The 11,937-nt window shown below is 36.7% G+C and overlaps 1 protein-coding gene across 1 annotated transcript; it reads right to left on the bottom strand.

Annotated features, from left to right (window-relative positions):
- Positions 1-359: 359 nt before the first annotated feature.
- LOC130940346 (vacuolar cation/proton exchanger 3-like) lies at positions 360-5,012 on the bottom strand. Its single transcript, XM_057868458.1, has 11 exons — positions 4,519-5,012; positions 3,378-3,445; positions 3,215-3,243; positions 2,932-3,128; positions 2,626-2,841; positions 2,394-2,507; positions 2,182-2,298; positions 1,975-2,028; positions 1,634-1,750; positions 1,054-1,147; positions 360-798 (listed from the first exon to the last, which is right to left on the bottom strand). Exons 1-11 carry the CDS (start codon positions 4,870-4,872, stop codon positions 752-754), a joined length of 1,407 nt encoding a protein of 468 aa, XP_057724441.1. The 5' UTR covers positions 4,873-5,012; the 3' UTR covers positions 360-751.
- Between the last annotated feature and the right edge of the window lie 6,925 nt (positions 5,013-11,937).

The raw sequence follows: 11,937 nt of genomic DNA, 5'->3' as shown, positions 1-11,937 counted from the left end.
GTTACTAATTATATACAAATATAGTTCAGACAGGCTGATTCACTCCGTAATCAATCATTCAACAGACATATATCAGTGAATGATTTTACCTTAATTTCTTGCAGCTTCCACAAACTTCCCTGAAACTGCTTCCACCCTGTCTCCCTCGATCACCATTCTTAATATGCTCATATTAGAATATATAAACCCATCAGGATTTATTTGTACACACCAATAATCTTAGAAGTGTTGCAGATTTACCAACATAATATTTAACCATTTTTATAGTGATTAACACAACATTCCTTATTCACTGAACTACTACTTGAATTTCACTATTCAAAAGGAATTCTTATTCCTTGGTAAAGTGTATATATAAGTACATGAAAGCGGAGCACATAAATTAAATACATGAAAAAGTAATATCCATTAAAAATAAGGAAAAAGTAGTTAGGGAATTAAAATAGGGGAATAAAAGGGTAAACAAAAAAAGAAAAAAAAAAGGGAGGGTGGAGGGGGGGTTTGGATATGCGAAGACCCAAAATCTTAACCTTATTATTTCTTTTTCTAAGAGTAAATTTAACCTTATTGCAAAGAAAAAGTTATACAAAGCATTGAAATATGTTTAGTCTCAAACCCTCGGCTACTAAGGCACATATGTTATGTTCCACCAAGCATAGAAAAGGTGTCATTCTCCAATCCAGGTGAGGAGCTTCAGTTACAAGCAAAAGAGGGTGACATAGCTTAGCTTCCGGGAACAAAACCATTTTATTTAGGCCACAGCATGATAGGATGTTTTAGTTTCGATGTCAGGGTCGTCTGCATCATAAGAGAAACCATGTCAATTCAAGAACCACTTCATAGTTTACATGCTAATTGGATAAGTAAATAATTAGATATTCTATTCAATAAACGGAGATCTCCTAGGGAATTTTCCCCAACATCAAATTTTCTATATTCAGCAGCATATCTAATTTATTGTCCTTCAACATAGAAATCAGAAACTAAATTGAGATGCACAAACTGAAATTTAAGTTGCAATATGAGATGCAATACGCTAGGATTATAACTTACCGGTAAATGGAGTTTTGAGAACAAAAAAGCACGCAGCAATTACAATGTAACATAGGGTAAGAACAACTCCCTTCAAGTAATGTGAAGTTCCATCCTGCAAGAGATACAACAAAAATCTTCTGTAAGGTAAAAGAAAACAGAAATTGGCCATATAAATTTACGGCAATGGTTCTTGTACCCTCAGGAAATTGGAGGAAATTATCTTGTGTTGTATTATTATATGGTAGGTCTAATTATACACATATTTAACATGTAAAAATAAATTTCTTTACGCATTTTATTTGAACTTGGAATATCATACTCTAATCTCTAATAGTTAACTTATCGCATAGTTTCAAAAAAAAAAACCGGAATCTTAAAAGTGTATTTCATGCATGTTCCACAAGCTTATTTTTGTACAAACTTTAACTAAAAATTATATTAATTAAAGAATTCATTATTTCATATGTTAAAAAGATACATAATAGACTTATCATACAATAATATATAATTGGGATAATTTACCCTCAAAATTTCAAAAATTACCGTAGCAATTTCCTAATTTTAATATATAGAAGGCGTAGAGCATTTATAGCTTTACCTGTAAAGTAAATGCCGTAACAAGAATTGCCAAAGCAAGACACCCTGTGTCAAGAAGATTGAAGTCCAGATCCATTCGAATGCCCATTATCCATGCAACAATCACACTTAATGGAACCTGATGAAAATCGATTATTCGATGGATGATCAATTTTTTCAACATTTTCAATAATGATCCATCACGCTTTTTCCCTGTTTTACACTTATATTCACACTATTTGTTGTACACCAAGTTACATAAGGGGATTTCATACTCCAATAGTTAAAGAAAATAAGTCGCGTTAATATTTCTATTAAAAGAATAACAATAACAACAAACTCTTACTATTAATTCATTCTTACCACAAACATGGAAATTTGAGTTGCCGATCCCATGGCAACGCCCAAAGATATGTCCTGCATACATGATAATTAATTGAACCATGAGCCCCCACTAATTTATTTCAAAATATCACTTTACAGTTAATATATCTAAGTCAAGCATGATACGGAGTGAAATTTCTATTAAACTATATAGTACTTATATAACTGACAAAAATTAAACCATACCAACTTGTTCTTAAAAGCAAATATGATTGCACCAGCATGTTCAGCAGCGTTCCCAACAATTGGAAGCAAGATTAGGCTAATGAAGCTAACCGAAATGCCCCAAGAATCTGAAGCAGCCTATTTAAAACAAAAGGGGATTAATTAATTGATCATGCATGGTACTGAAGAAAAAAAATTCATAGCTACAAAAATAATCATATATATATATATACCTCAATGGTTCCCACAACATATTCGGATAGCACAGATATGACCAATGTCATAATAACCAACCATGAAAATGAACTCCAAAATCCTAAAACGGCCTTTTCTTCATCATCTTCTTCCTGTAGACGTGAAATTCCCGCACCAAATAATTAATAAAGTGGTATATATAGTCCAAGCTAAGGTTGTTTCTGATTTTGGCCTTTTGCTAACTAACTTGAATTTGAATTATTGTACTACCTCTTGTGCATCAAATATTACTCGATGAGTTTTTAACTGGAAAACAATATATGCAAGATATGCAATTAGCATGACAACACTGCTTGCTCTTGACAACTGAAGGGTAGAAGTGGCAATTGAATAACTTCCCCCTGCTAATGCGTATTTGAACAGTAATGGCAGCAAATGGCACAGCAACCCCAGCAACAATAGCAGTGAGTTCACATCTGCTTGTTTCTGTAATAATAATAATAATAATAATAATTTATGTAAATAGAACAAGTAATTAAGTTTAATTATAGAATTTAAATATTATTATTATTGTACCCTGTCATATCTTTGCTCCCTCTTAAGGTTGGCCAAGCCACCACAAAGGAGTGAACTACCAAGAACCAAAAGAAGGTTGGAGAGAATGGAACCCAAAAGGGAGAACTTGACAACATCCACTTTGTTCTTGCGCAGTGCTAATAATGCAATTATCATCTCCGTTGCATTTCCACATGTAGCATTCAGAAGCCCTCCAACTAATTATACAGAAATTTCCATTAACTATCTCAAAATATGCAATATCTTTGTGCAACATATATACTATATGTTAAAGTGTTTGTACCTGTTGGACCAGTGTAGTAGGCAATTTGCCTTCATGTTGGATGAGAATAATGAAAAATAAAAGGAGTTAGAAACACGATAACAAGAATCATAAATCATATACTAAATTATTATCGCTATAAATAAATATATAGCTTAGATAGGAGTTGTCATGGCAAACATACTCAGTGAGGAAGCTGACACGTTCTGCTAGCGGGGCAAGTCCGATTAAGCTTAATGCAAAAATCCACGGCTGCATAGGACAGGACAACCGTTTTCAAAATAAATACTTGGATACATATATTTTCTTGTCAAGTTAACAAATAAAAATAATTAAATAATAATTTAATTAAATATATCAAATCATTTAATAATTATTAATCTATAATTTCACATAAAAATATTTACATATAAATTTCTACCTTAAATAAAATATTTTTCTATTGATAATGCATAAAATTAAATATTATAAAAAATATTTATAAAAAAAATTTAATTTTAATATACCGTTGGAATATATACATGCACATAATAATTATAGGATGATCATTTGAAAGAAACGTAAAAAAAAAAATATGGTTAAATAGTTATGAAATGTTATATTGTCATTTCATCAAATTAGACACTTTATAAAATAGGATAAATTTAATAATATGATACAACTAGTGCTTGATAATCATCTCACAAATTCATACTAGTTTACATATTTGGGCCAGGTAAGATATATGCCAGACTTAAACATTATATATATATAAAAAAAGAAAAAAGTAAAAATAAATGTGATTAACTATAGGTACTTTTTAGTTTTACTTATTCTAAACTGCCTATTTCATTAGGGTAAAATGGCTTTTTATATAAATTTTTTTAATAAAGACACAGAAAGAAGTTAGTAGTTTTTTTGAAAAAAAAAAGAAAAAAAACTTAAGTCAAAATTTTAACCTTATAAAATTAAAACAGGAGACTTATAAATTGATTGTAATTACAAAAAAGGCATATAGTATTAATGGAATAATATAAAGTAAAATTAGTTAATCAGATACTAACAAATAAACAAAGACATTCTAATAAATGTTTTTTTTTATCATTATTAAATCTTAACTTTATTTTTTAATTCTTATACATAACTAAATTTATGAATAAAACGAAATAGAAGGAAACTTATAGTGACACTTGGAGTAACAAAATAAAAAGGGGAAAAAAGTGTTAGATATACATAACATTTTGGATTTATTACAATACCATAAAACGGGTTGACATAAAAAAGAAAATAAATAAATAAATGAAAATCATAAGAACCATGTAGTAAAAATGATGGTTAGAGCTTACCCTTCCAAAGCTATACAAATCTGCAGCAACAGCCAAAGGCACTGCCGGAAAAAGCACAGCAAGCTTAGTTCCAAGAATGACCTCTCTCAAATTTGTCACGAAATTCCTAAGCATTTCCATTCGACCATTGCTATTGTTTGTGACAATAATTGAATCTTCTGATGATGACTTCTTTCTCACCACCATTGATGGTGTCTTTGCAAAAATACCACTACCACTACCATTGATGTTGTTTGAAACTTCCTTATTGCTATTGTTGTTCTCCAAATCATTGTTTTCCATAGAGGATGAGGGTTGCATTGTATTATTATTATTATTGCCTTGTTGTGATGAGTAATAACTTAGAATGTGCATTTGAGAGAGAATAAGAAGAAGAAGAAGAACGGATGAAATGAAAACTATATAATAAGGTTCGTATATATGTAATAGGTTTAGTTTCTTTATTGCTGTTAGTTTCTCTTTCTCTATTAGGATATATATCGTGAAGATTAAATATTGTGTGCGAAAGTTAGCATTATCAAATGAATAATTAATATAGTGTTTGTTTTTCTTAACCAATTGACCATAGTAATAATAATAATGTTTTGTTATTATTAGGAAAAATAGTTGTAATAAACATAGACGGTGTGTTTCCAATGTCCGTAGCAGTGCAGTGCTATGAAGCTTCGTGGAATTTTCTCAAACAATATATTGCATGAGCCACGTATAGTGATAGGTGTTTTATTGCGGTACATATTCATGCCAATCGGCGAAATCTTAACCTTTATTGCAAGAGATATAGTAGGGAGCAAAATTAGAAGAATTTTAATCAATTTACTAATTAATTAGTACTATACATATTTGGGTTTTTTAATTTGAATATGGATAAAAAAGTGGTGTTGAACTCAAATGTGGGGAATACAGAAGTTTCACAGTCATGTGATGTCAATGGAACAGAACTCGGACTATGCGAGTTCTCCATTAATAAAAAAATTGAAAACAACAAACAACTCGGAGGGTCCGTTTTCTAACTTCCAAAATTTATATTTGCCCAACCACAAGTCGGACCATGCGATTTCTTAAGCAAAATTTTAAAATCAAACAACTCGTATGGTCCGATTTGTGTACTCTGAGTTTTTTCAATTTTTTTTAACACAAATCGGACCCTCCGATTTGTGTACTCTAGATTTTTTCAACTTTTTAAACACAAATCGAAGGGTTCGATTTGTGTACTCTCACAATTTTAAAAAATACCAAAAATTATCATGTTAAAGTATATCATTCCTTTTGTTCCAATATCAAAATTTTTTAGCCACATATTTGTGTGTGAAATATTGTTACTATATAATATGGGTGATATTAATGAATGAAGAATGAATCTTCCTATAATTGGTACATGTGTGTCAGTGTGTCAACAAGGTTTTCCTTTCAAGTGTGGGGATCATTTTTCATTTGTCATTTCTTATGGCGTCACCTTGGGTCATGCCATGCCATATAGAAAGATATATAGTTATATGCATATCCTAATTTGCATGCAACGGATTTATATCGCTACTCTTTTCAGTTCTGACTTCTGAGTGTTTTTTTTTTTTTTTTTTGCAAGTCATCCCTACAGATATTTTGGAGATGAGTAATAATTCTGAATTTTAATTTAACTTTTTTAACTTTTAAATGAGTACTGATTTAAATATATAAATTATTTTTGAAAACACTAAAAGAATAAAATATTTTTATTTAAAAATTAAAACTCTCAAATTAATTTTTTTAAATTAAGGCCATTGTTTTTTTTCTTTCTTTCTTTCTCATAAAAGTCTTTATTAAATGGATCGCAATCACTTGGTCTATTTCAGTTTTTAACCACGTATACCAACCCTCTTAACAGGTATTCATCAGTTTTACATATAAATATTTTGATTATGAGGAGTACTAAGGACCAGCACTTTGTTAAATTCTAGTCAGATTTAATTATAAAAAAAAATTGAATGATTTTATACTATTAAATACAATCTTACATTATTAAAAATATCATTAATAGTTAATTAATAGCTAAAAATCACCAAATTTCCTGTCCTCTTAAAATTTCTCTTTGATCATTATTGAAACTTTAGATTTTGTATCAAATACTTAGAACAATTATTAACCCTTTTCAACTTTTTATTATAAAAAGTCAATCTGAAATTTCAATTTTGATAAATTCTATAAGGTGGAAGTTAATTAGCAATATTCATTGGGATCTTTTTATTGGGGTATGATAACCTTCAATTAATCCTATACAGTGAATATAAAAATGAATGTCAACATTCACTCTTCAATAGCAAATTTGTGGATAAAACAATAGCGACTCTCTTTTAACAAGTAAAAAAATGTCGATTAATAGTTTATTGTTAATAATTTTAATAGAAAGGTAAAATTGAAACATTTCATACTCGGGCAAAAACTGAAATTTTGATCAAACATAGAGAAAATATAATTAATATTATTTTTGTTAAATATCTGAAAAGTTATCTATATGAAAGCATGATATTAAAAATGAATTTTTCTAACAATGCAATTACCTTTAAATATACAAGAGTATAATAATTATATTTGATCATCAGGTCGGGTGCTTGACGGTTCAAAACTGACGAATAGATGTAGGAGTACTGAGAGGAGGAGGTGGTGGGTCCTGATCTCCCGCTGAGAGGTCTCCCCGGATGGGTTGAACGGAGTAAAGGGTGGTCACCTGCAAGGACTCCAACGATCAAGTTAGTATCCGTACGAAATGATGACAGATAGGGTAGGTATAGGTGACGTACCTCTGAGAAGGGGTAGGATCCTCTCCCTTATATATCTTGCACGGAAGTGGACCCCACATGTGCAGGTCCTCTTTCTATGAAGCTTCCTTCCAATTGGCTGGGCATCACGCCAGAAGCGAGGGAAACCTCGGGTCAGGGAACCCGTCAGGTCTGTAACCCTGTCGGGTTGGTGGTTTTTTACCCGGGTCCAGCTATAAAAGGGGCTGGGCTAGAACAGTGCCCCCAACGTGCCGACTTATGAGGTTATGCTCGTGGTTAGCGCGTTCAGTACACGCCCTCTTCAGTCGAGTTCCCCAAGGTCACGACCTCGTGTGCACGTGATGCCCTATCCGTTGGTTGGGATGTCACCTTGGATTCTACGCCGAGCATTTAATGCTCATTATGTTTGATTTGAAAACCCTAATGAAAAGACCATTGTACTCTTGCCTTTTCACGCTCCTTCTCAACGGTTACCATTCCTTCCTTATAAAATCACTTTTTGTTCCTTGCTCAGTTTATTCCTCTCTCATTACATTTGCGTCCATCATGCTGCGCTAGTCTTCTCTTCTTGCTCTCCATTTTTGGCTTCTGCATCTTCCTACCACCTATTCTTTCTCCATCACGTGCACATTTTCCTGGTAATTGTTCATTCCCCTTCACTGTCTTATTACGTTTCTGCAAATATTCCTTTAGTTCTTTTATTTTTGCTTCTGGCTCTTTGCTTTGCGCTAGCGTAGTTTGCGTTGCATTGAGTAGTTATCAGAGGGGGTACCATCTGCCATTGGATTTGGTTAGGAGTACGTTTCTTGGTTTTAGGCTTTTTGGATTAGCGTAGCCAATGCTGATTATTATTGTACTTGGCTGTGACTTGTTTTTGTGTATCCCACAAGTTTACGACCTCCCGATTTGACGTTAGTGGTGCCCCTACTGTAGGTATGGCTCAACCGATGGTCCGTGGGAACGTTATAGATTACTGCGCCTGGGTCACCTCAGACGTGAAAGACACGCCGAGCGAGCGGGACAGGGTTTGTCATATGAACATGGCGACACCCCGAGTTGTCGATTGGTTGTGGGTGTATAAGCCAATGTTCACCACCATGGGCCTTCGATTTCCTTTTCTCCCTTCATTATTTCTCTCCTAAATCGCTGTGACGTTGCTCCGTCCCAGCTTCATCCTAACAGTTGGGCCGCCATTCAGTGTTTTAAATCGGTGTACGAGTATTTAGGGCTCCCAATCTCCGTTGATGTGTTTCTCTATCTTTTTAAGTTGACGAACCCCACTCGGGAGGGAAAAACGAAAAAGGGATATATGTCCTTCCGGGATCAACAGGGCCACAAGATTTTCGACCTCTTTGAGGATTCTTTTCACAATTTTAAGAGCACCTTTTTCAAGGTCCGACCGGTCCAGGGCCATCACCCATTCTGGCTTACTCTAGAAGGGACAAGGTGGATCCCGACCTACTGAAGTTTTGGGGCCGGGGTGGATTATTTTGTAAAGATGCCTTACGACTGGATGAGCAAAGAGAACCGCTGGGTAGCCGACATACTGTTGGCTATCTTTGGCACCAAAAATTTAAACCCTCACTTGGTGACAGGGGACCGGGAAGCCGGTCGAGCCCTCGTGAGTAAGTTACCCATTTTACTTTTCCTTCTTTCTAAGCTTTCGACTTGAGCTTCTTATTTACTGATTCCGTTACTTCGGTTTTTAACTTCTCATTTTTTACTATAGTTTCCATGGCTGCTGGAAAGACGACCATGGCCGAGCTGATGGCTCACTTCCTTCCTCATGATGGGAGCAACGTCGAAGATGACACTTCGGCGACTGTTTCAGGAGGTCTTCGCGTCAAAACAATCGGGGAGGGGTCGAGCCAGGCTGCTCCGGGTGTTCAGGGAGAGGCCATTCCTTCCCCCGCTGAGTCACCAAAAGATCAGGCGGACAATTGCCCTCCCGAAGACCCAATTCAAGAAGAGGTTGGAGATGACCGCTAAGTGGTCCTTGTAACCAACCCCAAGAAGTGGAAAGCAGTTGCTGGCGCCAAGACTTTAACTGTCATGGAAAAAAATTTTAATGCCAGCTTCTTCATAGATTCCCAGCTCCTCCCAGGGAACGGGGCGATCTTCCAGGATGAGGACCTCGCGGCCCAGGCGAGGTGGACCTATCGCAGCCTCCTCCGTTCTGCTACCATTGCTCGAAAATTAAAGCCCATCTTGGTCAACTACCAAGCCTTGGAGGAGAAGCTGAGGGCCGTGCAGAAAGACCTCACTAGCTTGAAGGCCTCGGAGGGGGCTCTGAAGGCCCGTCTTGAGGAGAAGGAAAAACAAGTTGCTGCTGATGCCGTCGAGATAGTCTGGCTGGCCGAGCGGGACCTTACTCTCACCGAGTTCTTGAATACTTTGCACGGCCAGACAACTATTGCCGAGACGAAAGTCAAAGAGATGGAGGAGAAGTTAGCTGAGTCCCAGAGGTTATTGGAAGCATCTCAGCAGGAGGCTGCAACTTTGAAAAAAAAAACAAAAAAGTGGTGAGGGACGCTCGAAAGGTCGTGAAGGCGACATAAGACGGCATCAAGGCTCAGATCGCCGTTTTGGCTCCCGATCTTGACACTTTTGTTGTTGGCGCTTTCATGATGGTCCAAGATGGTAAGATCGTGGACATTCTGAGGAAGTGAAGACTTTTGTAATTACTTAGTGATGAACTTGTAGGGCTGATGTGATGCCCTTGTTTTGTATACTATTTTGTACTTTTCTGGCTGATGTGTGCCCTTGTGAAATATTTGTGTTAGCTTGGCTCGTGGGCCATGAATTCGTTATCTACACTTTGTTTTTATTTTTTATTTTTTTATATATACATATACATATATAGATATTTTCCTGGGGTGATCAGTCCCGGAAAACCGTGAACAAAAATAAACACGTGGTGCTAATAATATTTGATAAAGCAATAACTAATAGGTTCATAATATTAATAATGAAATTAAGTCAACTGAATGAGAGTAATGAACATAATGGATGACAAAACAGGGGAGGCATTCCCGACAAACATAAGGCAAGTATGAAGATAACATCATAAGTGAGGAAATAAATTGTTAAAGCATAGGGTCATACCCTAAGAGTAGAATCTTTCCAAATTCATGGCATTCCAAGTTCTCAGCAGTTCGATTCTGTCTAGGCACTCCAGCTTGTATGCACTTTTGCCGAAAACTTTCCTTATTCTGTACGGGACTTCCCAGTTGGCCGCCAATTTACCTTCCCCTGGGGTCGGCTGTCCGACGTCATTTCGCCTCAGCACTAAGTCATCTTGTTCAAAGTCTCTTTTCAACACCCTGGCATTGTATCTCATCGCCACTCTTTGTTTCAACCGTTTCTGTCAAATGGGATTGTTCCCTAGGAGCATTCTCTATTGGCTCCTCACCACTGCCGAGGAGCATTCTCGGGCTAGGCTCCCCAACTTCCACGGGAATGACTGCGTCGACCTTGTAGGTAAGTCGGTAAGACGTTTTCCCGGTGGAAGATTGTGGCGTTGTCCTATATGACCATAGGACCGAGGGCAATTCGTCTACCCAAGATCCTTTCCTCTGGTCTAATCTCTTCTTCAGGCCTTGAAGGATGATCTTGTTCGCTGCCTCCACTTGGCCATTACTCTGAGGGTGCTCAACTGAGGAGAACTTCTATTTGATTCCTAACCCAGAAAGGAACTCGTCGAATTTCTTGTCTGTGAATTGTGTCCCATTATCTGAGATCACGACCTCAGGGATTCCAAATCTGGACACCACTTGGCTCCATATGAACTTCCGACAATTTACTGACGATATGCTGGCTAGTGGCTTTGCTTCCACCCATTTGGTGTAGTAGTCGATGGCTACAATTAGATATTTTACTTGTCTTGGTCCTACTGGGAAAGGGCCCAAGAGGTCGACTTCCCACTGGGAAAAAGGTCGATCTGCTAACATAGAGCCGAGGTCTATCGCCGGGGCCTTGTGGAAGTTGGCGTTCTCTTGACATTTCTTGCCTTTTTTTACAAATACTAACGCGTCCACCATCATCGAGGGCTAGTAGTATCCTGCTCTAACGAGCTTCCTAGCTACGGTGGCCGCAACATCTCTCATAGACCTCACTGAGAATGTAGCTCGTCTGGTCGGGACGTAGGCATCTCAACAGAGGCTAGTTAAAGCCCTGCTTATACAACTGGCCTCGGACCACCACACACTTGGCTGCCTCTCTTCTTATTACTTTTTCCTCTTTGTCGCCCTCTGGGAGCTCGCTGAATTCCAACCAGCAGATGATTGGGTCTATCCAGCATCGGGGGCCTACGGCTTACGTGAGGCATAGGGTTATGGACGGTTCTTTTATCAGCCCTTGAATGAGAGATTGGTTCCGTAAACCCGGCTTCGTACTTTCCAGCTTTGATAGAAGGTCAGCTCTGGCATTCTTTTCCCTTGGCACGTGCTGGACTGTGACTTCTTGGAAATCTTCACACAACTTTTTTACCCGTTCTAAGTATTTCTGGAGGATCAAGTCCCTAGCTTGGTAAGTTCTATTTACCTGGGAGGTCACAATTTGAGAATCGCTGTTGACCTCAACCCATGATGCTCCGACTTTTTTGGCCAGGAGTAGGTCTCCGATCAGAGCTTTGTATTTGGCTTGGTTATTAGACACCAAAAAGTCA

This window comes from Arachis stenosperma, chromosome 7, assembly GCF_014773155.1.
Source record: "Arachis stenosperma cultivar V10309 chromosome 7, arast.V10309.gnm1.PFL2, whole genome shotgun sequence".
NCBI classification, from domain to species: domain Eukaryota; kingdom Viridiplantae; phylum Streptophyta; class Magnoliopsida; order Fabales; family Fabaceae; genus Arachis; species Arachis stenosperma.
This window is presented reverse-complemented; position numbering and strand designations above follow the sequence as displayed.